Genomic DNA, 27476 nt, shown 5'->3' with positions numbered 1-27476 from the left:
CTCGCGGGCCTGCAGCGCAGGACGATCTCCGGGAGCAGCTGGGCGCGGGTGGGGTCGGGGCTTCCTGGGGCGCCTCCAGCTTTGTTCACAACTGCGGAACCCTCGCCTCCAAGTTCGGGCTCTGCCGTAAATCCCAGGTTCGAAGTCTGCCCCCGCCGCGGCGGTCCGGTCTTGGCAGAGTCCTTTTCTGCCTCCGGGAGCCTCCGTTTCCCACCTCTCCGCCCAGCCCGGGAGTTCTCTCCGTGCAGGGTGAGGCCCAGGCCCAGCGTTTCGCGGAGCTCTGAAGCAAGCCCGTCACCCACATGGGAGCGCGGCGGGGCCAGCGGCTCACGCGGGTTTCCGGGGCTGGCGAGCGGTGCCGGACCCCCCGCTCTGCGCCGTACACAGACCGTCTGACTTCTCAGCACCCCCGCGAGGCAGCTCCCCGGTAGCCCGTTTCACAGACGGGAACGCGGAGGCACAGCGCGATCCGGCCTGCCCGGCTTCCACGCCTATCCGTGGCTGAGTCGGGGTCCGAACTCCGGCGGCCGGTGGCCCTAAGCCCCCTCCGGGACCTGCGCCCGGCGCCCTCGCCTTACAGGCCGGACCCGCGCCCGGGAGCCGCCCCTCCGCCCCTCCCTGGCTCCTGGGGGCCGGGTCCCGCCGTTGTCACGACAACCGGGGGCCAATGGGAGCAGGCAGGCGGGGAGGCCCCGCCCCGTCCCCGCCCATTCCCCGCCCCCGTCCCCGCCCCCCTCGGAGGGCTCCGGGTTATAAGCGCTGGCGGCCGCGCGGCGGGAGCTGGAGCCCGCGGAGCGCACGGAGCCCACGGACTCGCCCCAGCGTCCGAACAGGCAGCGCCCCGGAGCCGCGGAGGAACCCGAGAAGCAGCCACGATGTGCGGTGAGTGCCGCGCCCGCCCGACCCGCCTCCTCCGCGCCGCCCGCGGGTCCCGGCGCCGCAGCCTCCGCCCGCGAGCAGCCGCCGAGGACCTGGCTGGGGGCGCCGAGCTGCCCGGGCCGCACCGAGGGGCTGTGGTCGGCCGGGCCTGCTGCCCCTCAGCCGCGTTCCCGAGTGGCTGTCTCGGAGGTGTGGGCGGGGGATGCCCAACCCGACTCCCGGTCTCGGACATAGTGAGGGGACCGAGGCCCGCTGCCCACGGAGGGGAGGGACGTGGTCGGGTCCGGCCTGGACCCCGTAACGGAGGGGTCCCCACCCCGTGCCCACCGAGGCCGCTGGCCTCCACTCCTCCAGTCGCCCACAGAGGCGGCCACGGGCAGCCGGCGCATCCCGGGTGCGGGGCGCCCATCCCGGTCAGCCCGCCGCGCCCACCGAGGGGAGGACAGGCGACCCCGCCCCGCCGTCCCCCCAGCCCGCCGGGTCGCCCCCGCGGCGTCAGCGCGCTCAGCAGGGCCTGCGCGTCCTCCTCGCGACCCCAAAGGAACCTCTGGTGCCTGGAAGGGTTGGTGCCGTGTTGCCCCCTCTTTGCGCGGGGAAGAGGCAGCCGCTGCCGGAGCCTCGGCCCGAAGCTACTAGACGGAGTCCGGGGCGGGGAGCGGGGCCGGGCGTCCGATTCCCGCGGCGGTCGGGCGCTGTCCTGCGTGGCTGCGGGACCGTGGGGAGGGCGGCCGCGGCCCGGAACGGAGCGCACATCTGCAATTCTTTACTCTCCTGGCTGGGCCGCCTCCGCTGGCCGGGAGAGAGCCGGGAACTTCTGCTGGGACAAAAGGTCACTGTGCTTTTTTTTTTTTCCTTGAGTAGGATTCAGTTACCCATTCCAGCCGCCTGTGGCTGGGGGACCTGCAGGAACTTCTGAAGCCATGAAAGGCCTCTCTCTGCCTTTGCTGAGGGCCGGGGTGGGGTGCGCCCGCGGTGAGCCTGGCCGAGGTCTGTGCAGGCCTTGTTTGGGAGGCCGCCGCTCAGCAGAAGGGAACGACCTACGGCGGAGCGGGCAGCCTGCTTCGGGTTGCAGCCTCACCCTGGCTGAACGGGCATCCGTTGAAATTCCTGAGCCCTCGGCTAAAATCTCGTACTCCCAGACGCCATTCGCCATGTGTAGAGCCACCTTTGGGTGTTTCTGGGGACAGAGATGAGGCAAAGGTGGCAGTTTTGCCAGATGTCCAAGCCCTGGGGGTTCCAAACCTCCCAGTGTGGCATTCAAGACCCTTGACCAAAGCTGGTGGCCTTGGAACCAGACTTGTGCAGGAGACCCTTGAACCAGGAGGGTCTGCCCCCCGGCACCAGAGGCTCTCCTTCCCCTTCCTTTTTGAATGCTCCTCTGCCCCCACTGCCACCCCTGCCTGTCATCCTCCTTTCTACTGGCATCTGGCTTTTTCCCAAGTCTCTGTGAGCTTTGGGGGGGCTCTACCTCCTCCAGCTCACAACATCACAAGCGTGTTTGTTCTGCTTCTTAAAGGGTCGCACACACGTTGTCTCCTAGGGAAAGGTTGAGCTTGGGGTGTGACCACCTGTATCCTCAGATCTTCTGGTACTGACTTGTGGTTGTATGTGAGAAGGAGCTTGAGGTCCCCAAAGGACACCCAGGGCTCAGGAGTGGCTGCGGTCCATGGAGATGCCCACTCGGAGCCAGAATCAAAGAGTGTGTGCTGGGTTAGGTGCCTTCTCAGAATTCCCAGATTTGCTGATCTGGGCCTGGGGGCAGGGTGGGGGAAGTGGGGAGGGCACAGCTCAGCAGGAAGTCGTGGAATCCCTGCATGAGAAACTTATTTCCTTTTCAAGAACATCAGGAGAAAGTTTCAACTTGGTGCTAATGTGTCCTTAACATCTCTGACACTTGCTAAGTATCCTTTGCACAGGGGAAGCCATTCCTGGCTCAGAGCAGGCAGTAGCAGCTGGCTAGAATTGAATACATTGGTCTGTTTTGGGGGAATGATGGTCTGAGTATGTATGACAAGTGATACTGATTTTCCTTTTATGGTTGTTTTGTTTTGGCATGAATTCATTTAAATTTTTGAAAATTTAATCAATTTCTACAGAAAAAAAAAAGTAGTGATTATGCTGTTAGTACAAGGATACTGCAAGAATCGTGAAGATGCTCCTAGAAAGAACCAGATAAGCTCTTCACTTTACGCTGGGGAGGCTGAGGCCCTGCCAAGTCTGTGCGCACCTGGCGTCTGAGCAGTCCTCGGGTCTCAGATCCTTTGGGCCGTTCCCACAGGGGCGGAGACCTACGGCCCTTCCTTATCACTTGGCGATGACACCGCTGAGATTATGTCTTGCTGTCCTTTATCCTGCTGCTTCTTTCACGGGAAACCAGGACTCGGCAGTAGTTGATCCTCCGCAAACAGCAGATGATTCTCAAAAACGTTCAGTGCACTGAGAATTTAGCTGAAATGACACTCTGAAAGTTGCTGGCATTTTGCTGACTTTCTGCGCCAGAAAATTTACAATATTTCCTCCCTCTCTGTCTCCTTTCCTTCCTTTTTCATTCAGCCACTAGTGGAAATGCCCTGTGTTTTCCAGGCCTTGGGGGACTCGAAGATCTCATGGGTGTGGTCCTCCCCTCAAAGAAGGGGCAGGTGAGCCACAGGGCCAGTCCAGAGACTGGTCACCAGTAGGGACGGGATGCCGATCGGGGCAGTGCTGCTGTGGAGGGAGGACCTTGAGCAAGGGCTACAGCCTGGTAGAGTACTGGCCGAACCGGGAAGGCAGACATCTTTTTGTTTGGGTCACGGGGTTTTAACCTTTTCCTATGTTAGTTACCAACGTACAAAACTGGGGGATTTCACATACGTAGGTGGGAGTTTTGGCTTCTCTTGATAAAATCTGAAGATGAGCAACCCTGAGTCCTTATTTCCAGATAGGGCCTGGGTGACCCCTTGGGTGATGGACGCAAACTCCTCTGTTCTCCCAGTCCTTCCCAGCTGCTTCACTCACCGATGGGACTCTGCACAACAGAGGCAGGAGCTGACTTTCCTAGGAAGAAGGGGAGGGACCTGGGGCAGTGCCACAAGGGCCCAGACACAAGCACAAGCCCTGCAGAGAGGAGGGGGTGGCGGGCACGCCGGACTGGGGCACAGCATGAGCCAGGGCATGGCAGCAGGGACCAGGGATGCCTGGGGATTTGGCAGGAAGGATTTGTGCTTCCCATCCGCGAATTTGTAAACCGTCCCTGTGCGTCCCATACTGCACTGAGTAATCCGTGAGGGAGAAAAAAGAAAAAAACCACAATCACTGTGAAGAGTTGAAGAATCTTTAGTTCCTGCCAGAGGGTGAAGCCCTTGCCTTGACGTCACCATCTTTTGTCCTGGTTGGTGCGGTGGTCTCCACGGGCTGCTGTAACACATGACCGCAGACTTGCTGATTTGAAACAACAGAAATGTATTCTCTCACAGTACTGGAGGCCACAGGTCCAGAATCGGTTTTACCGGGCCAGATCAAGGTACCTCCAGGGCTGCGTATTCTCTCACAGTACTGGAGGCCACAGGTCCAGAATCGGTTCTACTGGGCCAGATCAAGGTACCTCCAGGGCTGTGCCTCCTCCAGAGGCTCCAGGGAGAATCCGTCGCCGGCCTCTCCCAGCTCCTGGGGCTGCCACATTCCTTGGCTTGTGGCTGTGTTGCTCCAGGCTCTGTGCTGGCTGCAGCCGTCCACTGTCTCCTCAGGAGTTTCCCAAGTTCAGAAAAACCTTCTTTTTATATCTTTATGGTGTAGCGTCAGTAAACAGTGCTTTTCAATTGAGAGATTATTTTTGTATCTAGCAAAATTAGTTTATTAAGAGAGATTAATTTGAGATTATACGTTTGAGAGAAAATTTTTAAAATGAATTCCACAATAAAACAACTGAACTATTTAGGTATTTTATTTTTATTTTTAGAGGCAGAGTCTCACTCTGTTACCCAGGCTGGGATGCGGTGGGGCAGTCATAGCTCACTGCATCCTTGAACTCCTGGGCTCAAGCCATCCTCCCACTTTGGCCTACCAAAGTGCTGGGATTACAGGCATGAGCCACTGTACCTGTCCCCTTCTTTTCTTAATTTTTTTTTTCTTTTAATTAAATTTTAGAGTATATGTCACTTCCCCCTTTGTTTTTGGTGAAACTGTAAGAATGAAAGGGACACTAGCAACTTTTCTATTAAAAAATAGAAATGGCTGCACACAGGGACTCATGCATGTAATCCCAGCACTTCCAGAGGCCAAGGCGGGCGGATCATGAGGTCAGGAGATCGAGACCATCCTGACCAACCCCATGTCTACTAAAATACAAAAAATTAGCCAGGTGTGGTGGCGCACATCTGTAGTCCCGGCTACTTGGGAGGCTGAGGCAGGAGAATTGCTTGAACCCGGGAGGCAGAGGTTGCAGTGAGCCGAGATCGCACCACTGCACTCCAGCCTGGTGACAGAGCAAGACTCTGTCTCAAAAAAAGAAAAAAAAAAAAGAAATGTCCTGTCCGGGTGACCGCAGGAAGTGGAGTCTGTTATCTCATGGATTCCAATGGTGAGGTTACTTTAACCCCTGGGGTCTGGAAGAGGCCTGGGGCAGGCTAGGGCTGTCTCCAGGGGAGCCAAGTCCCCTTTTCACCCTGAGCCAGGTGCTGGGTCTGCTCAGGGCCCCCGCCAGGCCCGCAGGTTCCTCTGCCTTTCTGAAAGAGCCTGGCGTGGGATCACATGCATGCACAGCACCTCCAGCTTTGATCTTGTTTCTGCGAGGAGGTGGCAGGAATTGGCATCCCCACCTCACCAAGTGACTTTTCCTAGTGTATGAGAATGAGGGCTGGATGGTCAGAGAGGCCACAGCTTCTCAGCAGCCCTAGCCCAAGGCCCAGGGGACTCCCCACACCTGTGGGCCTCACCCAGGAGAGTGGACCTGTCCCTCTTCCCCCAACACACACAGGCAGGCCTAGGCACACACGTGCACACGCTCGGGAATTTCATGAGACTCATTGAGGCACACGTTCAACTTGGCCGTACTCTTCTGTGGAGACAGGAAGTAATGCAGTTTGGGACCTGGGATATTATCTAATCTCTAGGAGGCTCATGGACTGTAAAGGTCAGTCCCTTCAGTTCTGAGAAGCACCAGATGGAGGGAGAAAGACAGACTCTCTGAGGGGAGAGTCCCGGCCTGGGTGGGTGGTGACATAGCTCCCCAGAGCCAGCCTCTCCTGTGTGGGGCACTGGCTGGGCCTCTCCCTGGAACGGTCTCCTCACTTGCAGTGAGGGCTGGGCTTTCGTTGGGAAGCCTGTGCTTGGAAAGTTGGAGAGATTTTTCAAAACAGCATCACCAGAATCAGAACATGGGCCCAACCTGGCTGCTGCGAAGTGGAGTCTTTCCCACCCCGCCAGGCCGCAAACCCTTCCTCCCTCCACCACCACCCCCCCCCCCCCCCCCCCCCCACGAGCCCCCCCTTCCCCCGCCCTCAGCACTCCGGGGGGTGTAAAGAAAATCCCAGGAATTCAGTGCCCTGGTGCGGCTGACCTTCTGGCTGGGTGTCCAGGGAATGTCACCTCCCTGCACTGGTCATTGTCGTTATCTGTCACTTGGGGGTTGAACCCTGAGCTTCAGAGGCCCCTGCCCGTGTGCTCCTTCGTGGTGTCTTTGCTCCTGACTTCCTGTGTGATCTCTCGGGCCTTGTACAGAGGAAGTGCTGGAAGCCCCAGGTCATAGCAGTGAGCTGGGCCAAAGGGTCTACAGTCTCCTCTCGGAGGGCTCATGACAAGTCCTTCTGGAATCCCCTTGAGTTTTATCTCCATCCCTCTCCCTTTGGGACCTTTCCCGGTTCATTTTGTCTATCAGTTTTGAGGATAGGGCCCTGAAAGACTGTCTGGAAGCTCTGGGTGGGTGACCGCAGGGGACATGACCAAGCTGGGTGGTGGGGCCAGGGCAGCCTCCGCCCCCAGACCGGGCCTTTCTCCAAGCCACCTGGGCTCTCCTGCCGGTGGGAAGGATGCTTGGCCCAGGGCCATCTTTGCAGAGGTTGCAAAGTGCTCCCTTTATTTAAAAAGAACTCCAGGCTCCTGTATCTCGGACTTTCCATGAAGCCTGATTTTCAGGCCCTCCTGCCTTCAGCTCTCCTGGCCTCTCAATCCCAACCTTCTGCAGGCTCCTGGGAACCCGAAGGCCCCTCCCTGCCCAGCCCCTCTGGGCGCTCAGCATCCGCCACCTGGCTGAGTCCATCCCCTGTCAGTTCAGTGTGAGAAATGACTGCTCCCAGGTTTGCTAGGCCTGATGTCTGTTCCCTCTCAGTTCTGCGAGGAGATTTCCAAGCTAAGAAGAGTAACAGAAAGGGGAGGACTTTCCCCCAAAGAAGTTTGGTGTCATTTGCTGTCCCGTTCTCAGCTCACTTAAAATCCTGTCGCCTGCCGGTGATGCCTCCAGGGCAGCCCTGGGAGTGGAGGCCTGGAAAGAGCAGTAGATCAAGGCAGGAAGCGACAGAGGCCTTGGAAAGGGGGCGGAAAGATGGAAAAGGGGTTCAGAGGAGGGAAAGATCTTCATTTGGGGTAGGGGGTTGGAGGAGGCATCACATGTGCATAGGCCTGGGGACTCGAGGGGCGCACGCACTGGGCTGAGGGCACCCTGCGGGAGTGGGACCCAGAGGGCGGACACTGCAGGGTGGCATGGGAAGCAAGGCAGGCTCAGGCCAGACAGCAGGAGGGCTTGACTTCAGGCGGTGGTCCCCCGGGGCAGAGAGGACGAGAGAGGGACGTAGCTGGAACGTGCCTTGCCCTGGTCACCGAGACCCTCGTGGGGAGGGGGCCGAATAGGAAGAAAAAGGTGGAGTTGGAAGCTGGACTGTCCTGTGGTGGGGTTTGGCTCTCAGGGGGCTGCACCTGTCCTGGACCCATCTGGTGCTAGGCGGGCATCTCCCCCGAAGCCAGGGACCCTCTGTGTGAGCTATGTCTCTCTCCTTGGGGTAGGTTTCTGAGCTGATTGTGGGGGGGTGGGGGTAGAAGTGGTGAGCCCAGGCTTGCAGTCAGGCAGACCTGGCTGTGAACTACTCAAGTCTTTGGAGGTGGAGCCTGAGATGCCATCTCTATCCCTGGGAACCACAGTTTCTTGGCACACGATGTCATGAGGATTAGAGAAGGTGAGGTTTGGGAAGGGTTGGCATGTGGGGAGCCCCTGTAGATGGTGGTCTACCCTGCAGGCCACGCAGCAGGGTGCTGGGGGCCTTCCCTAGGTCCTGGCTCGTTTGATTAGAAGGCTGTCCTCATGCCGGTTCTGGGATCCTCACGGTGCATGGGGCCGGGGGTGTTGTGCGGGGGGACGTAAGCCTCTGTGTTTGAATGTCTTGGGGTTAACTGAGAGCTCTGGTGGCGCCGTGCTCCCATGGTAAGGGGCTGGCACTCAGGGACCTCCTGCCTTTGTGTCCCTCTTGTCCTTGCTGTGGGTCCCAGCGAGCAGAGCTGCTTGTGCTTGGCGGAGGGTGGCTGTCTCAGGCCCAGCGCAAAGGCTACCTTCTCTGGCATTCCTCCACCTGTTCATTTATTCGTTCACTCAACATGGATTTATTGAGCACCTAAGATGTGCCAGGCCCCGGGCCAGGTGCTCAGGACTCAGCAATGGATGAGACAGATGTGGTCCCATCCTCCAGAAGGTTACAATCCAGCAGGGAGCCGAAGAAAAACACAAGGAAGCAAGTGCTGCGTCGAAAAACCAGGGCTATGTGGCTGGAAAAGGCGGCGGGAAAGGCTCGCATAGGGAACCTGTCTGCTAAAACCTGCAGAATGGGTCAGAGCCACCTTTGCAAAGAGCTAGCAAGAGCCAGCTTTGCAAAGAGCTGTCTACTCCCACCCCAGCGGGAAGCCCTTTCCCACCTCCTCTGTGGGCTTGGGAGGTCCCTGTGCATCCCTGTCCTTCTCTGGAGCCCTCAGTGAGGCCCCCTGATGGGTCCATCCCGGTAGCTTGCAGCACCCAGTACAGCAATGCGGCCTCGTGGGCCTGAGAACTATTTACAGATGAATTAAATCTTTATCAAGCCACAGCCAAGTAACACATTTGGTGTAACCATTATTTCCCCAGGCAGAAGGCCAAGATGAAATGACAGTAAATGGTACTATTTCCCCCTTGGTTTTATTGAATGATAATCTCTCAAGGGATAACTTCTCAAGCTCCTTGCCCTGTGGCAGGCACTATTGTAGCCATCACCCTTGTTTCACTGACAGGGAAACTGAGGTCCGAACGTTCAGTAACTTGCTGGAGGCTGCACCAAAATCAAGGGGTGGAGCTGGGGTTCGAGGTGGGTTCCAGCACTGGCCATGGCCTCTGTGCTTCTGGCTGTGCCTTGGCTGGTGAATGGCAGTGGTAGGGAGGAAGCCAACCCAGGCGGGTGGCCCTGGGCTGGTGTTTTTAAGGCTGGGGCATGTGCTCAGGTCGCCCCTTCTTATAGCCCTCGTATGGCTGTTGTTCTTCAGGGGAGTGGAACTGGGGACCAGCTAAGTCAGGTGAGCCCGGCCCCGCTGGAGAGGTCGATGGGCAAGAGGGCCTGGCCAGGTCAGGGCTGGCGTCCCCTGCAGAGGGAAGGGCCGTTGTGGTCCTGGTGCTTCGGACATGCCAGGAGGGTTAGAGCACTGGTGGAAAGCAGAACCAGACAGAGGCCCGGCCTGGCCAGGGTCCCAGGTGCTGCGTGATCACTCCTCCTGTCCCCAGAAGCTCTCGGGTCCCCCTCACCGGAATGCCTGTGCCACAGGAAATCAGGGTGAACCAGGCAGGTCTGTGTCGTGTACACCACTGTCCAAACAGCTGGTCCATGTCAACCCTTAGGCCTTGGCTAGGACATCTGCCGGTGGATGGAATGAAGTCTTGGCCTATTTAGACATTATCTGGCATCTAGATAATGATGATGTTCTCTCCACCACCTCATTCACGTAGGGGCACATGTCACGTATTATACTGGCACACGGTGAAACGTCTTAACCGTCTAAAGAGGTGAAACGTCTTAACCGTCTAAAGAGGACTCGCGCAGTGGAAAGGAAGTTTCTGCTCGATGTCCAGTGACCTCAGAGGCTACCACGGACGGCCTTCTGGGCGTGGTGCCCTTCTAGAAATGCTCCATGCTCCTCCCCCAACCCTTGCATAATTTACTCATGTTCTGCAAGCTTCTTTTCCCCTTGACACATCTTGGAGATGTACATTGCCTTCCAAGAGAATGCCAGCTTTCCCTTGCTCTGTTGAGAGCTGCCTCCAAAAGGCCCTGCTGTGTGGCTGCACTGTCTCTTGCCCGGCCCCTGCCAGACGTCAGGCTGTCGCTAGTCTTTGACAACCACAAGAGCCCTGAGCAGCCATCCTCACATGTGTGCACACACATCTCCGTGAAGACGTCCGCTGGATACCTTCCTAGAAGCCCAACGGCTCTGGTCCACAGATGTGTACTTTTTTAATTTTGAGAGATTGCCAAATTGCCTTCCAAAGAGAGTATGCGGATTTAAACTCTCACTGTCAAACTGTTTGATCTTTACCAACCTCATAGGTTTTAAAAAATGGATTCTCATCGTAGCTCTTATTTATGGATGGAAGGAATTCCAAAAGGGAATTCTGATGTAAACAGCAGGAGAAATTCCTGGGAAAGGAGCTTCATTTTATTTTGTGTTTTATTTTTTAAAAATCAGAGCACAATGTGAATGCTGTTTTATTCACTTGAGTGCAGTAGAGTGCAGGGAGGATCCAGCCAAGAGGATGAGCTGCAAAAGGAAAGAAACAGAGCTTCCTTCATGAAAGAAATAACTGAAGAGATGTCACTATGCAAGAGGGCTTGTGGGGAAAATGAGATTTATGCGTTCTTGCGCAAAGATGGTGAAAGCCACTCCTTGGCAAGTTTTCTCACTGCAGTGAACTGCCATGCTGTGCCTGGGTACGGACCCAGCTGGTGGTCCTGAGGACAAGGACCCCTTACACCCCTGCTGCTGTCCAGGAGGCTGTCATGGGTCCGAAAGTCAGAGGCGCCTTGCGGAGCCTGCCAAACGTTCTCGCCTGACGTGCGTGCAGGAGTGAAGCCTGGCTGGGAGGCAGGGGAGCTGCAGGGGGGAGATGCAGAGCTGACTCATGAAGCACTAGGGAATATCACTCAGATGCAAAACCTTTTCAGAGTTGGCAGTGGGTACATTTCTGAACCTTTGTGTCATCTGTGATGTCTGCTTCCCTTAGGGGGGTACAGGTATAATTCTAGAACGTTCCCAGCCCAGGATGCCAGGAAAGTTTAGTGTAAAAGACTTCAACAAAGATTTTATTGAGTTGTTCCCTCCCTCGCTTAACTGTGGTCTTTACATTGACCAGAATTGGACCATGTCCCCACAGGGAATTTTCTGGTTGTTTGTTTGTTTCTTTCTTTCTTTCTTTCTTTTTTGGTTTTTGTTTTTGAGATGGAGTCTCTCTCTGTCACCCAGGCTGGAGTGCAGTGGCGCAATCTCAGCTCACTGCAACCACTGCCTCCCGAGTTCAAGAGATTCTCCTGCCTCAGCCTCCTGAGTAGCTGGGATTACAGGTGTGCACCACCACACCCAGCTAATTTTTTAATTTTTTTAGTTCAGACAGGGTTTCATCATGTTGGCCAGGCTGGTCTCGAACTCCTGACCTCGTGATCTGCCCGGCTTGGCCTCCCAAAGTGCTAGGATTACAGGCGTGAGCCACTGTGCTGGCCTCTGGTTGTTTTTAGAAGAATTAATGTTACGAAAATTTCACCAAGGCTGGGCACTGTGGCTTATGCCTGTAATCCCAGCACTTTGTGAGGCCAAGGCTGTGGGGATAGCTTGGGCCTGGGAGTTCGAGGTTGCAGTGAGCTGAGATCACACCACTGCACTCCAGCCTAGGCAACAGAGCGAGACCCTGTCTCAGAAAGGAAAAAAGATTTCACTTAAACATGAATAGTGATAATTGCACAACTCTGAATATACTAAACCACTGAACTGCATGCTTTAGATGGGAGTATGCTATGGTACATGACTTATATCTCAAGAAAGCTGTTAAAAATTTTTAATTGGGCCGGGTGCGGTGGCTCAAGCCTGTAATCCCAGCACTTTGGGAGGCCGAGACGGGCGGATCACGAGGTCAGGAGATCGAGACCATCCTGGCTAACACAGTGAAACCCCGTCTCTACTAAAAATACAAAAACTTAGCCGGGCGAGGTGGCAGGCGCCTGTAGTCCCAGCTACTCGGGAGGCTGAGGCAGGAGAATGGCGTAAACCCGGGAGGCGGAGCTTGCAGTGAGCTGAGATCCGGCCACTGCACTCCAGCCTGGGTGACAGAGCGAGACTCCGTGTCAAAAAAAAAAAAATTTTAATTGACATTCAAAGATGTATTACTCCATTTTCATGCTGCTGTTAAAGACATGCCCAAGACTGGGCAATTTACAAAAGAAAAATGTTTAATGGACTCACAGTTCCACATGGCTGGGGAGGCCTCACAGTCATGACGAAGGTGAAAGGCACCTCTCACGTGGCGGCAGACAAGAGAAGAGAGTTTGTGCAGGGAAGCTCCCTTTCATAAAACCATCGGATCTCGTGAGACTTACTCACTCTCACGAGAACAGCATGGGAAAGATCCGCCCCCCTGATTCAGTTACCTCCTAGCATGGGGGAATTGTAGGAGCTGCAATTCAAGATGAGATTTGGGTGGGGAGACAGTGAAACCATATCAAAAAATAACTATCTTTTTAAAAACTAAGGTGACAAAAGTACCTCCCATGCCCAGAGGTTTGGGGGCTGTCGTGTGAGCCTCTGGAACCATAAATAGCAGCAGCAGCCCTGTGCAGCCCTCGCTGGGGGCACTTCGGCCCTGCCGGAGAAGGGCCTGAACTGCACACACAGCCCTTACATTCAGCTCCTCTCACCTGACCTAAAGACGGCAAGGAGGACAGAAATAGCCTACCGAGAAAATTGCCCTTGGCAGATTTTAAAAGAAAACGCCTATAACTGCTCAGAAAGCACAGTGTACATATTTTTATGTATAAATCCCCTACCTTAGTACATGTGTGCAAACATATTCTGTATACAGTAGCTTTCAGGAAGCATGTTAAGTATAATTTATAGTACTATTTAATTTTATTGCCTATTTTTGACTGTTTGTAGATTAATGAAGTTTATATGATGGGACCTCGCTCACAGTTCAGGAATATAACATTGATTTCATTGAGGTTTAATCATTTATTCAGATGTAGCGTATTGACATGAATCTGATCTTTCAACGACCAGAGATGTTCCAGGTGGTGTCGTGCATAATCACGGTCAACTCTCCGTTATCTGTGGGCAGGTTGTCCTCTCTGAGGTTCACCTCTGGAAACATTTGAATCCTGATCAGATCTTTCTCTCATCCCAGCAAAACATAGTTGGGAAAATAAACCTTCTTGTAACCCTCGTGGCCTCCATCCCAGGGCACTGGCCAGTGGGTAGGAATGTTTAAGTCCTGAGTTGGGGATTCTTGGTTCCACTCTGGCTCTGGACGAGTCACAGGCTCCCCTGTGGCTCTGGTCCAGAAGTTAAGAGGAGGGCCATGGACTAGCCTCAGAGGCTGTTTGGGACCTGGTGGCCCAGTGCCCGGCCCACAGGGCGTTCTCGGTAAGGCGAGTTGCCTTTGTGGTCTGAGAGTTTGTGTTCCCCCGTCATTGTCTGCTGAAATCCTCACCTGCATGGCGATGTCACTAGGTGGGGCCTTGGGGAGGTGAATGGGTCATGGGGACAGGGGCCTCACAAATGGGAGGAGTGCCCTTAATTAAAAACTGCAGGGCCGGGCGCGGGGGCTCACGCCTGTCATCCCAGCACTTTGGGAGACCAAGGAGGGTGGATCACAAGGTCAGGAGATCAAGACCATCCTGGCTAACACCATGAAACCCCGTCTCTACTAAAAATACAAAAAATATTAGCTGGGCGTAGTGGCAGGCGCCTGTAGTCCCAGCTACTCGGGAGGCTGAGGCAGGAGAATGGTGTGAAGCCAGGAGGCGGAGCTTGCAGTGAGCCGACATCGCATCACTGCACTCCAGCTTGGGCCACAGAGCGAGACTCCATCTCAAAAAAATAAAACCTCCAGAGAGACCCCCGCCCCTTCCACCATATGAGGTTGGAATGAGAAGTCACTGTGAGGAATGGGCCCTCACCAGACACTGAGTCTGCCGGCACCTTGATCTTGGACTTCTCAGCCTCCAGAACTGTGAGAATAGATGTCTGTGGCTTATAACCCAGGCCGTCTGTGGTATTTTGTTACAGCAGCCCAAGCCGACTAGGACAGTTACTGTGAATATGCCTGAAACCCAGTGACGTTTCTATGACCTGCACTGTTGCCTCCCTCTGTGGATGTGGATACACACTCATCACATATTCTACTCCACATGTGAACAGGACTGGGTGCCAACACACAGTGAGGAACACAAAGATAGAAGCACCAGCCTGTGCCCTCGGTGGGGACTATGGGTATCCCATGATGTGAGAGCACTGAGGTGGCCAGAGCCAGGAGCACACCCGCCCAGGGCGGGGGCTGGAGCTGAGCTTTGAGGTGGGCAGGTTTTCCTAAGTGGTGGGTGAGAGGATGAAAGGACAGAGCGATGACAGGATGGGGATGGGGTATGCACAGGGCAGGAGAGAGGAGATCAGGGATCTGTCATCACAAATGAGGAGTGCAGGAATCTGGAAGGCGGAACCAACACCACAACGGCTAACTTTCTATCTGGAAAAATACTATCTTGAAATACGAATACAGAAAGTCAAGTGGAACAAAATCTTCTTGACTCAGGCCTACCTTGAACATAAGGATTCTGCAGGGGCCAAGGGGCATGAGATGGTTTTGTTCTTGCTGTCGTAAAAGTAGTGCTTTTTAAATTTTGAGACAGAGTCTAGCTCTGTTGCCAGACTGGAGTGCTGTGGCACGATCTCGGCTCACTGCAACCTCCAGCTCCCTGGTTCAAGCAATTTTCCTGCCTCAGCCTCCCGAGTAGCTGGGATTAGAGGCACACACCACCACGCCTGGCTAATTTTTGCATTTTTAGTAGAGATGGGGTTTCACCATGTTGGCCAGGCTGGTCTCGAACTCCTGACCTCAGGTGATCCACTCATCTCGGCCTCCCAAAGTGCTGGGATGACAGGCGTGAGCCACCGCTCCCAGGCTCACGTAGTGCTTATTTAAGGCCAAGCTCCAGCCTTATGGAGAAGGGGACCTTGGAAGCAAAGTCCCCGGCGCCCGTCCCATCTGCCCCAGGGGCTGCTGTCACTTCCTGCGGCACTCCTAGGTGTGTGCGCGGCAAACCGGGGAGTGCGTGGAGGTGGGACTTCTGGATGTCCCAAGGTGGTTGAGTTTCATGGCTGCCTTTTCTCTTATGGACGTTGCCACACTGAAAGCTGCCTCCTGCAAGTACAGCATAGGATGAGTTCTCCGCAGTGAAACTGCCAGCCCGAGACATGTGACATAGACTTTCTGGGGGTCACAGGGGGAAGAAGGGGCGCGCCGTTCTTCAGCTGTGCCGGGGAGGGGCACACCCACCTCCGTAAGCCCCTGGGAGCGCTTTGTGATGCCACCTTGGTGCATCCCCACAAGCGTCTTCTTCCAAACACAAACTGAGTATTTTATGAATGCGCCATGTTTTTTTCTCTTGGAACAGGAATCTTTGCCTACATGAACTACAGAGTCCCCCGGACCAGGAAGGAGATCTTTGAAACCCTCATCAAGGGCCTGCAGCGGCTGGAGTACAGAGGCTATGACTCGGCAGGTGGGTCTGCGGCCGCCCGCCCGCCTCGTGGCTGGGGGCGGGGCTCCGCCGCTCTGGGCTCACCCATGTCCTCTGCAGGGGGGTGTACAACCTGGGCGTTTTTCTGCTACTTTTTAACGTCTCTTTTCAATATAAAAATAACCCTTGTCCGTTAAAGAAATTAGAAAACCGTAGACAAATAGAAGGAAGGAACAAGGGTAGAAAACCCCAGAAAACTCCCTTCATCAGAAGTCCCCCGTCAGGAAGCAGCGAGGGTACGAAGCCGCAGTCACGCCGCGTGAGTACGTCCAGGACGGCTGCCCTGCGGCGCGCGGTGACGGACTGAACAACACTGTATTGTGCACACACAAATTTGCCAAAAGGGTAGTTTTTTATTTTTATCGCTCAGGCTGGAGTACAGTTCCAAGAAATTGGCTCCCTGCAGTCTCAGACTCCTGGGCTCAGGCGACCCTCAGCCGCCTCAGCAGCTGGGACTACAGGCGCACACCCGGTTAATTTTTTGATTTTGTAGAGATGAGGTCTCACTGTGTTGCCCGGCGTAGCCTCAAGTGATCCTCCTGCCTCTGCCTCCCAAAGCACTGAGATCATAGGTGTGAGCCAGCGAGCCCAGCCAAGAGGGTAGAGCGTGTGCTAAGTCCTCTTATCACACACAAAGCAATACATAAAGAGGGCAGGAGGAGACGCTCGGAGGTGATAGGTTGATGGCATAGACTGCGGTGATGGTTTCCTGGGGGCATGTGGGCCTCCAAGCTCATCAAGTGTAAACGCTGAGTGTGCACAGCTTTGCGCTTGCCAGGCCTACCTCAGTGAGGTGCCTGCCTTAAACAAGGACCCGACCCCCAGTCGTTGGGTCCCCCCTCTGGTCGCTCTTGTCTGTTGGGGTGGTCTGTGGTGGAGAGGGGAAGAGGTGTTGTACGTCAATATTTGCATATTTACAAAAAATATGCAATTTTGTAATTTTATTTTCTTCTCTTTTCACTTAGCATTTCTATGATCCTAAACTCTTTCATTCTTTTTTTTTTTTTTTTGAGATGGAGTCTCGCTCTGTCACCCAGGCTGGAGTGCAGTGACGCTATCTTGGCTCACTGCAAACTCCACCTCGCGGGTTCAAGTGATTCTCCTGCCTCAGCCTCCCAAATAGCTGGGATTATGGGTGCCCACCACCACACCTGGCTAATTTTTGTACTTTTAGTAGAATTGGGGTTTCACCATGTTGGCCAGGATGGTCTTGATCTCTTGACCTCGTGATCCACCTGCTTTGGCCTCCCAAAGCGCTGGGATTATAGGTGTGAGCCACCGTGCCCGGCCGATCCTAAAGTCTTTCTAAGTAGGTTTCTAAGTGGCTACACAGCGCTGCACCGGGTGGCTGTCTCAGAGTTCAGGCCTCCACTCACTACAGAGGTGGATGTTTAGTCTGTTGACCCTGTTTAATTATGCAGCCCAAGGAGAAAGGGGGATCCCGATTATTTTAGATCCCCGTTGACTCTTACGATAGACGATCGGAGAAACACTGACTAACGCAGTGGAAATGCAACGAAAATGTCACAATGTGGGGAGCCCTTGGGATGAATGCCCTGCCTGGGCCCATTGCCCTCAGCCGAGGGCCTGGTAGTGCCTGCAGTGGGGAAGCGTCCCGAGGGGCTCACCCTGGGCAGGAGCGGGGCTGGGGGCAGCTGTGGCCCAGGAGGAGGCAGGAGCTTCCCCACTTGCTGTTAAGCCTCTTTCAAAGTAGATTTCCTGAAAACCGTCCAGCTCTCCAACCCGCCGTAAACGGACAGCCCGGGGCACGCAGCCCTGGCCCTGTGGAGCACCTGTGCCAAGTGTGTGAGAAAAAGCTTAAGTTCCAGTATAACAAATAATGTCTGCATCACAGGTGTGGCAATCGATGGGAATAATGATGACGTCAAGGAAAGATACATTCAACTGGTCAAGAAAAGGGGCAAAGTCAAGGCTCTCGATGAAGAGCTCTACAGTAAGTGGAGGGCCTCGGAGCAGGAGGAGCCAGTGCGGCACCCGCCGCTTTCTAGGACTGTATTCCAACAGCGTCGGACACTGGAGATTTTCCCTTGTCCCGGCTCAGATACACAGAAGGAGGGTTAAGCCCATGCTGTAAAACCGGGCTTCGCAGGGTGTGGGATGGTTTATTTTAGGTGGTGGCAGCACAGGGATAATTTTTTTAAGTGTTAATAGTTATATACAGTAGTTATTTTAATTCTGGCAAATGATACTGCTTTTCTGTTTATGGTAGGGATATATCATTTTCTTTTTAAGGCAAGTTTATTTCTGTGAAGAAGAGAGCTAAGCTACAGACAAGTAGTAAATAATCCTCAGCACGGGCAGTTTGTGGGCCTGCGTGGACTCCCGGGGTGGGAGCCGGGGGGGAGGTGCCGTCGGTGTGGGTGATGTGACTTGGTAATGACACCAGGTCACCCTCACAGTCCTGGGCCAAGGCTTGTGGTTCAAGTGTGGCAAACTGATTTTCCTTTCATTTAGAACAAGACAGCATGGACTTAAAAGTGGAGTTTGAGACACACTTCGGCATTGCCCACACGCGCTGGGCCACCCACGGGGTCCCCAGTGCTGTCAATAGCCACCCCCAGCGCTCGGACAAAGGCAACGGTACGTGGCATGCTTTCCCGTTCCCACAGTTCCACCTCACCCTGAGCTGTGTCAGGGCCAGTGCCCGCCAAAGCAGGTTCCACGCCCACCTCTGACTTCTCAGCCTGCTTCGTCTTCCCAAGAGAATGCGGATGACCCCTCTCCCAGAGATCCGCCAGTGGCCTGGACCTCAGTCAGGAGGCAGGCAGCCTGGTCCAGGGCGGTGCTGGCCTCCCAGGATTGCACAGGAAAACCGTGGCACTTAACCAGGAGAGCTGCTGGCTCCTTGGAACCCAGCCCATGAGTGGGACGAGGCCGCGTGAGGAACTGAGGGGTCTGGGCACTCTTCCTCCCCAAGCGACGGAAATGTTGCAGAAGGCTGTGCCCTTCAGGGAAGGATGGGTTCTGTCCTTATGCAGCTAAACCCATCTCTTCCCCGCGGAATGGTCCGGGTAAGGGCAGGGGCTGTGCTGGTCCTGATGGGTGCCTGATGCACGGTGGGCCCCAGCAGGAAACCTCAGCGCCAGGGGCTTAGGGTTTGGAGAAGTAGGGGCTGCAGCCGGAAGCCAAGGGCTCTTCCCAGGTGGAGAGCCCTCAACTCACCTTGATTCATGTTTTGTTTTTTTTTTTTTGAGACGGAGTCTCGCTCTGTTGCCCAGGCTGGAGCACAGTGGCCGGATCTCGGCTCACTGCAAGCTCCGCCTCCCGGGTTCCCACCATTCTCCTGCCTCAGCCTCCTGAGTAGCTGGGACTACAGGCGCCCGCCACCTCGCCCGGCTAGGTTTTTGTATTTTTTAGTAGAGACGGGGTTTCAGCGTGTCAGCCAGGATGGTCTCAATCTCCTGACCTCGTGATCCGCCTGTCTTGGCCTCCCAAAGTGCTGGGATTACAGGCTTGAGCCACCGTGCCCGGCCTGCTTCATGTTTTTAAAAATTGAGAATCACTGTGCATAAAAGTCCAGACTTCTGGCATCCCTTGAAAAACTGGAGGATCTGGAAACACTGAGCTGATGGTGAGTTGGAGCACCACGGATTGGCAGAGGCCCAAGGTCGCTGCAACTGCTGTCCTTGGTGGGTTTCAGGCTCTCCTGTTCGCCCAGTCACCCCCTCAGGCCAGCTCACAGGTCTGTGTCACTTGCTTGGGGCCCCAGGATGGTTCTCCACGCGTGATTCTTTTAAATGACACCCTTGCCCCCTCTCATGGGGGAAAGACTGGTAGGTCTGCACCTCCTGGTGGCTGCCCTCAGGGGTCTGTGGTCAGTCCCAGGGCGCCGGGTCCCCTCCAGTGGGATGCAGTAGGCGTGGAGTGGGAGAGAGGATCTAATCCCTGTCTCCTCCCAGGCCTCCAAGGGCAGGCCGGAGTCTAAGATATAACCTGGGCCTTCCAGGGGGTCCCCCACTCTAGGTGAGTCCTGGTCTGGTTACAACCCCCTGAAGCCCCAACCTGGACATGCCAAGGGAGGGTGTGCAGCATAGAGAGTGATTTCTGAAGTCAGCCGGACCCCCCAACCCAAGACATCCTGTGGCATCGTGTAAGTTCGTGCCAAGCCTAATGTTAGATAGGACCAAATACATCAGAGCAGTTACTGGGAGCTTATTAGCAGGCACTAAGCCTTGACACTTGACGGGTCCCTCTGCGGTTAATCCTGGTGGAAGCAGGAGAGTAGCACCAGCCTGCTTGGTGCCCCCTACCCACTGCAGATCAGTGGTTCTCCGAGGCAGTGTAACTGGGCGGGATGGGCAGGCACCCCCACCATCCGCAGAAAGTGCAGTGGTGCTGCTTCTCCCCAGGGGACTCTGCAGGGTCAGCAGCTCATCCTGCCCAGTTTGGAAGGGAAGGTGTCCCCCAGAGAACGGAAGGAGAGCCCCGTCCACCCCGCTCAGCAGAGCAGCCTGGCGGTATCACAGGGGCCAGGGCTACTCACGCAGGCGTCCACGTGGTCAGAGTCTTGAGGGAGTGAGGTTTTTGCTGGGGCCTGTTCCTTGGTTCTGGCTCACCCCCTGAACCTGAGGGCGTTTCATCACTGAGGCACACACCCTGTATCCAGGAGGAGGACAGCAGACCCCATGGTGCTGAGGACCTAGAATGTACATCTGGCCAGAGCCCAGGTCAGACGCAGAAGCTGGTCCCTGGAGCGGTCACGCTGGCCGAGAAAACACTACACCCAGACCAAGTGCCCTGAGATGTGGCCACTTCAGCCACAGTGTTCTGCCCTCCTGAGTGATAAAAGGAACCTCATTGGAAAATCCCTCACTTCGGTGCAGACAGTGATTCTCACTGTGTCCCCAAAGCAGGGAGGCTCCAAGGAGACCCACCCACACCCAAACTTGGACACTCCAGCCCTGACTCAGGATGAGTAATTGAAAAGGAAACAACAGGGCAATAAGCAAAGATTTATAAAATTTCTTTGACAATTCAGCAGTGATAGCTGAAGAGCATGCTTTTAAGGAAGTCTGAACACCCAGCAACTACACTGAATACCCAGCAGCTACACTGCACACCCAGCAGCTACACCGCACACCCAGCAGCTACACCGCACACGCAGCAGCTACACCGAACACGCAGCAGCTACACCGCACACCCAGCAGCTACACCGAACACCCAGCAGCTACGCTGCACACCCAGCAGCTACGCTGAATACCCAGCAGCTACGCTGAATACCCAGCAGCTACACTGCACACCCAGCAGCTACACCGCACACCCAGCAGCTACGCTGAATACCCAGCAGCTACACCGAATACCCAGCAGCTACACCGCACACCCAGCAGCTACACCGAACACCCAGCAGCTACGCTGCACACCCAGCAGCTACGCTGAATACCCAGCAGCTACACCGAATACCCAGCAGCTACACCGAATACCCAGCAGCTACACTGCACACCCAGCAGCTACACTGCACACCCAGCAGCTTCACTGAACACCCAGCAGCTACACTGAACACCAAGCAGCTACACTGCACAAGGAAATGACACAAATATTTTGCAAAGACAACATGGATTCTAGGAAACAAATTAATGATAGGATCATAGACTGAGATGAAAGAAAGTGTGATAGAATTAAGAGAATAATGTAAAGAAACAATATCACCGGCCAGGCACTGTGGCTCACACCTGTAATCCCAGCACTTTGGGAGGCCGAGGCAGGTGGATCACGAGGTCAGGAGATGGAGACCATCCTGGCTACCACAGTGAAACCCCGTCTCTACTAAAAATACAAAAAATTAGCCGGGCGAGGTGGCAGCGCCTGTGGTCCCAGCTGCTGGGGAGGCTGAGGCAGGAGAATGGCGTGAACCCGGGAGGCGGAGCTTGTAGTGAGCCGAGATGGCGCCACCGCACTCCGGCAGCCTGGGCGACAGAGTGAGACTCCGTCTCAAAAAAAAAAAAAAAAAAAAAAAAAAAAATATCACCAAAGATACTAAACAAAATGGAGAAGGGGATGGATATGGAGCCAGTTAATATGGGTAACTGGTGTGCACAAGAAGCGATCAGAACACAGAGCAGTAAAAATTAAATAAATGAAAAACAGAGCTGAGCTGTGGTCAGCACATCTGTTGAAACTGGGCTTTTCTTATTTAAGCCCTCCCATTTTTGAGTGTGACCTCACATAAACAAACAATACGATTTTTTTAAATAGAGGAAATCATGGTGAGAATAAAGAAAAAGAATAATGGAAAAGATTTTTTAAAATGCTGTGGGAGAAATCTTTCCTGAAATAAAGGAAAACTTGAGTTAGAGATTCAAAGAAGGGATCAAAAATAGTCAATAGGCCGGGTGCGGTGGCTCAAGCCTGTAATTCCAGCACTTTGGGAGGCCGAGGTGAGTGGATCACCTGAGGTCAGGAGTTCGAGACCAGCCTGGCCAACATGTGGAAACCCCGTCTCTACTAACAAAATACAAAGATTAGCCAGACGTGGTGGTGGACACCTGTAATTCCAGCTACTCGGGAGGCTGAGGCCAGAGAATTGCTTGAACCCCGGGAGGCTGTGGTTGCAGTGAGCCAAGGTCATGTCACTGCACTCCAGCCTGGGCGACAGAGTGAGAGTCCATCTCAAAAAGTAATAATAATAAATAAGACTTCACAGCGATGCTTTGAAAAAAAAGTAGTCAATATTTATGAAGCACATCCAACATCTAGACACCTCCTGGTGGAATTATTGAACCTTAAGGGCAATAGGGAATCTTTATGTCCTCTAGGAGGAGAGGAAAACGGGGCTACGTGCCCAGAAAAATTATCAGGCTGGCCTTGGACCCTTCCCTCAAGGCACTCATACCCCTGCTCTTTATTGAGAAAATGCAGTGGGGTGGAGGCAGACATCCCTCACCGCAGCCCACCCCTCTCCGGCCCCTCCCGGGTCAGCAGGAGTGCTACCTGTGCAGGAAACCACCCGTGAGTGCGGCAGGCCTGGGGGAGGTGGGAGAAGCTGCAGCCAGCAAATCCTGCCGTGCAGGAATGTGGCTGAGCCTGGGGATGCCAGAACTTCTGGGATTTTTCCCCCAAGGAAACCAGGATTTTAAAGTGAACCCTCAGAATTTTAAAAACTCAAATATTTTTACAACACAGTGTGGGTCCAATAAAGCACGGGCTGGACTGTTCTTTGCGACCTCTTTGTGCCTAAAGCCAGTTGAGACTGCCTGGAATCATTTCTGGAATGAAGCGTTCATCATCCCCATGGGACACGAACCCCAAAGCCCGTTTGATACAATAGTAGCACACAGGGGAGGGCGCGCTGCACGGTCAGGCTGGTGGCTGCTGGTCACTGAACCACTGAACGAAGGATGTGTGTCTCCTCGGGTTCCCTCTGTAGCAGCCGCTGCCCTAGACATCCTTGGTGCGAATCTCCAGTTCCATTGTAGCGGACATCAGTGCTAATCACTGTAAACAAAGTGTGCTTAACAGAAGTCTGGAGGCCTGGAGTTTGCCGAGAGTTCTCAAGCCTTGAAATCATCTCTCTTCACATCTGACGTGAACTTCCTTCCCAATAGCATTTGTCTCCTAACTTCTTTTTCAGAATTTGTTGTCATCCACAATGGGATCATCACAAATTACAAAGATCTGAGGAAATTTCTGGTAAGATGCTTCCCCCAGGTGATGTCTCAATCTGGTGGGATTGGTCTCCCCAGAAACTACAACCAGCTCATTCCCTTGCGGAAACCAGTGTGGGAACCGAGCCTCACGCTCAGCCACGTCACTGTGTTGAGCAGGAACCTCTGCCTCGGCTGAGCCAGGCCCTGCAGATCGTGTTTGAGGAGATAACAGGGCATTAGCATTTATCTCAAGGGCCACTGCAGATTCCCAGAATCAAAATAACAGGAACTTTGTTTTATTAAACCGTCTGCGTATATAACACAGCGACTTGCGTACCAGCGGAGTTGGGGCAGAAAGTTAGAGAGTGAATGTCTAAAATTTGAAAGGCTTTGTGGTGTTAGTTGGGATGTGGGTGGATTTGACTCAACGTATTTTATCATTTTGACTGCTGTTATTTTGCAATGTCCAGATTAGTGGCAAGGGCGAGCTTCTGAGGTGGGGTGATCTCAGGGCCTCCCGGAGTGACTCAGAAGTATTTGGCTGTGTGATGCTGGCAAACATTTTTCGTCCCTTCCCAGTTTTCCTTGTTCTCGATTTAAGTCACTCCAAGGGCAGATCACCAGGGAGGAGAGGGAGCTGGCCAGGGAGGAGAGGGAGCTGGCCAGGCAGGCATTGTGCAATGACCAAAATCTGTCACACTGTGCCGACCGCATATTCCAGGAAAGCAAAGGCTACGAGTTTGAGTCAGAAACAGATACAGAGACCATCGCCAAGCTGATTAAATATGTGTTCGACAACAGAGAAACTGAAGACATTACGTTTTCAACACTGGTCGAGAGAGTCATTCAGCAGTTGGTGAGTTACAAATCCCGTCTGACTCATTCCTTCGTTCTTTCATTAAAAACATTTTTTTTCAAGCAGCAAGTGCCAAGGAATCCTTCATTTTTTGTAAACCCTTATTAGACAAACTTGCACAAAGTCCTGAGGGTAAAGGACAGCTCATGTACAGCGCCTCACCTCAGGATGTGACACTCTCGTAGAACTGGAAGACGCTCTGTGGTTTGGGAAGTCAACATCAAATAGAAAGTGACGTGTTTCGCTGTGACCCTTCTGAAATTGTGCCTGGCATTAGAATCCGTGGCTTTTTATGATGCCCACATGAGCTTGGTGGTGGTGTGCAGGGAGGGTTGTGGGTGCAGAGAGGGTTGTGGGTGCAGGGGGGGTTGTGGGTGCAGAGAGGGTTGTGGGTACAGGGGGGGTTGTGGGTGCAGAGAGGGTTGTGGTACCAAGGGAGGTGTTTTTAGTTTTTTTTATTTTGAGACAGAGTCTCAGTCTGTTGCCCAGGCTGGAGTGCAGTGGTGTGATCTCGGCTCACTGCAACCACCGCCTCCCAGGTTCAAGCCATTCTCCAGCCTCAGCCTCTGGCATGGCTGAGACTCCAGGCACACGCCACCACACCTGGCTAATTTTTGTATTTTTAGTAGACATGGGGTTTCACTCTGTTGACCGGGCTGGTCTTGAACTCCTGACTTCAAGTGATCCACCTGCCTTGGCCTCCCAAAATGTTGGGATTTACAGGCGCGAGCCACCGTGCGTGGCCTGTTTTTGTGATAGGCGGTATCAGAACATGTCTGTATGCGGAACAGAATGACCCAAAAGAGGGGGAGAGAGAGAGAGAGATTGGGGACATTGCAGAGGACAGGGCCCAGGGAGCAGAAGTCCCTGAGAAGGGAGCACACACTGGGAGTATTGTCCAAGGAGAGGCCCTTACACGGAGGAGGAGGTGGAGCAGACACAGGCCCATGTGGGGTGAGGGAGGACGAGAGGGGTCCATCCTCTCAGACAGCAGTGCCACCCAATAGCTCCTCCAGGGCTGAGGCCACCTGGACACTGGCCCAGAGTCCAGAACATCTGTCAGGCATCACCCTGTAGTTTAAAATGTATCATTCTTGAGCAGGTGTTTTCAGAGTCTGATTTAGAAAGTAAGTCTACAGTTGAAACGCTTTTTGTCCTCTAATTCCTGTTATTGGAGGTCCATCATTTAGAGGACATGTTTATAAATAACAGCCCATCCCACATTTGATGTGCTGGATAATGTGCAGTGACCAGTTAGGTATTACAGCATGCTTTCTTCTTTTCCATTTTTATTTTGAAATTTCAGAAATACCTCGCTCATAATGACACTTTTAAACTTAAGACTTTTCCTACCTGGGACAGTACAGGGCTCTTTTTGGCAAAGAATGAGCAGTGTTTTTCTGTTCAGTCCTATTTTGTGGTTGACAGAAGCACCAGGGTCTGCCTGAAGCCCCCTGGTTTGTGGCGGTTTGAAAGCCCTGCTGAGGCCTGGGGACGCTGACTCAGGTTCCTCTGGTCTTGTAGCTGAGTTGGCAACCTGGACCCAACACGCTGACCACACAGGGCCTGGGGCTGCCTGTGGCTCCCACACTTGGAGGATTTCATGTGGAAATTCAGATTTGCAGCTGGTTATACATAACAGCTCTGCTAGGGTTGTGGTAAGTTAGTACAGGATGGTCATGACATAGGGGAGGAATTTACACCAAGAATTTAAGTCGGAAAACCATCTGGATTCTTGTGTTAGGAGAACTGGATTCTAGTTCTGACTTTGCACAAACTCACCAGCTGAGGCCCAGAGGGTGAGTGACAGTCATATTCACGGAAATGATAATAGCAGTAACGATAATAACAACCTGTTCTTCTCTCGGGTCCCCATATGCCAGGCTCAGTGCACTGGCTTATCATCACAGAAACCACGCCAGGTGGCACTGTTGTCACTTCCTTCACAGATGAGGAAAATGAGACCAAAGAAGGCTAAAGGGCTAGCCCAGTTAAGGGATGGAGCCAGGACTTGAACCCAGGCCCTACCGTGTGTTGAGCGAAAGTGCAGTTCACAGGGGCTGAGTAGGTGCTGTCCCTGAGCAGGGCAGGGCAGCCTGGCCCCAGCTATCATCTCCTGTGACTCTCACTGTCCCTGTCCGCCCAGCTGGCACCCCTGCCAGGCTCCCTGTGGGCCTGGGCAAGCATGCTGCACGTTACTCACCGTGGAATTCACACTTCCGGTTCGTGGTACTTCCCGTGGCCCCGTCTGTTTTGCTTTTCCTCGTGATGTCACCGCAGATGCGCTGTTCTGCCCTCAGCTCCCTGACGGACCCCAGGAACCTTCCGCCATGAAGAGGGGCCTGGGGGACCCATCTCGGCTGTGGGCAGGCCACAGAGTGTGGCTGCTAGAACGAGTTGACCCTCACTGTTTGTTTGTGTGTTTTCAGGAAGGTGCGTTCGCGCTGGTTTTCAAGAGCATCCACTACCCAGGAGAAGCTGTTGCCACACGGTGAGGTGGAACCCACCGGCATTTCCCATAAGAAAGAAATGAAATAAAATCACTTAGCTGGAGGGAGAAGGGAGAAGTAGGGCCTCTGGCATGCTGGAAGGCACTTGTGGTATCTAAAGGACAACTGTGGTTCAGCCCCGGGGACCACGTCCCCCCGCCCCCATGGCTCTTGGTGTTACACTTCTGAATTTAAAAAGAAAGAAACCTGAAAGTTGGATTTGTATTTGAAATCTCCACAGATTTTTAGAGGTGGGCAACAGATTCCACTTATAAATACATTTGTACAAATGGGGCAGAGCCAGGTTTTGTGGGGCTTGAAGCCTGTACAATATGGGGTCCCCCTTTAAGAAAAAGCGTGCAAAATTATGAACATGAAACTAGGGAGCAAAGTGAATATGGATTTAGATCCAGTACAGAAGAGGCCTTGAAGGCCCAGAGCTCAAGCTTCACCTTCGCAAAGGAGCATCCCAGAAATCAGCCCAGAGAGCCTGGTTGCCCCCATGTGTCCCTCTGTTACGTGGGCCCCCAGTGCTGCACGGATTTACAGAAACAGATTAAGTGCCATCCTGTTTGTATTCAGATGGGTTGATCATCCATCCATCCATCCATCCGTCCATCCATCCATCCAACTATGCAGCTAATACTTGCTGTGCACTTACTGTGTGCTGGGCCCTGGGGACTTAGTGGCATCAGACCTGGTCCTTGTCTTGCAGGGCTGAACAGCTGTGCAGGAGGGCAGAGAAGGGCAGAGGATGGTGATGCTCTATGCCGGACCCCAGCACAGGACATCACCTCACCTGGCAGGGGGCAGTGGCAGGTAGCTGCAGGCAGGGGGCTGCCTGGGTCAGGCAGGCAGTGGGAAGAGGAACCAGCATGAGCACAGG

At 54.0% G+C, this 27476-nt stretch overlaps 1 protein-coding gene across 1 annotated transcript in view; it reads left to right on the top strand.

Moving 5' to 3' along the window:
• The first annotated feature begins 744 nt into the window (after positions 1–744).
• GFPT2 (glutamine-fructose-6-phosphate transaminase 2) overlaps positions 745–27476 on the top strand; it is a 53532-nt gene continuing 26800 nt past the window's right edge. Inside the window, 7 exon segments of the mRNA XM_031666690.1 lie at positions 745–882; positions 15516–15623; positions 17497–17595; positions 18117–18242; positions 23230–23288; positions 23967–24101; positions 26531–26592. Coding sequence (XP_031522550.1) covers positions 876–882; positions 15516–15623; positions 17497–17595; positions 18117–18242; positions 23230–23288; positions 23967–24101; positions 26531–26592 — 596 coding nt within the window. The 5' untranslated portion in view covers positions 745–875.

This window comes from Papio anubis, chromosome 5 (assembly GCF_008728515.1).
Source record: "Papio anubis isolate 15944 chromosome 5, Panubis1.0, whole genome shotgun sequence".
Taxonomy (NCBI): Eukaryota; Metazoa; Chordata; class Mammalia; order Primates; family Cercopithecidae; genus Papio; species Papio anubis.
The sequence above is the reverse complement of the archived record's forward strand: the minus strand, read 5'-3'. Positions and strand labels throughout refer to the sequence as shown.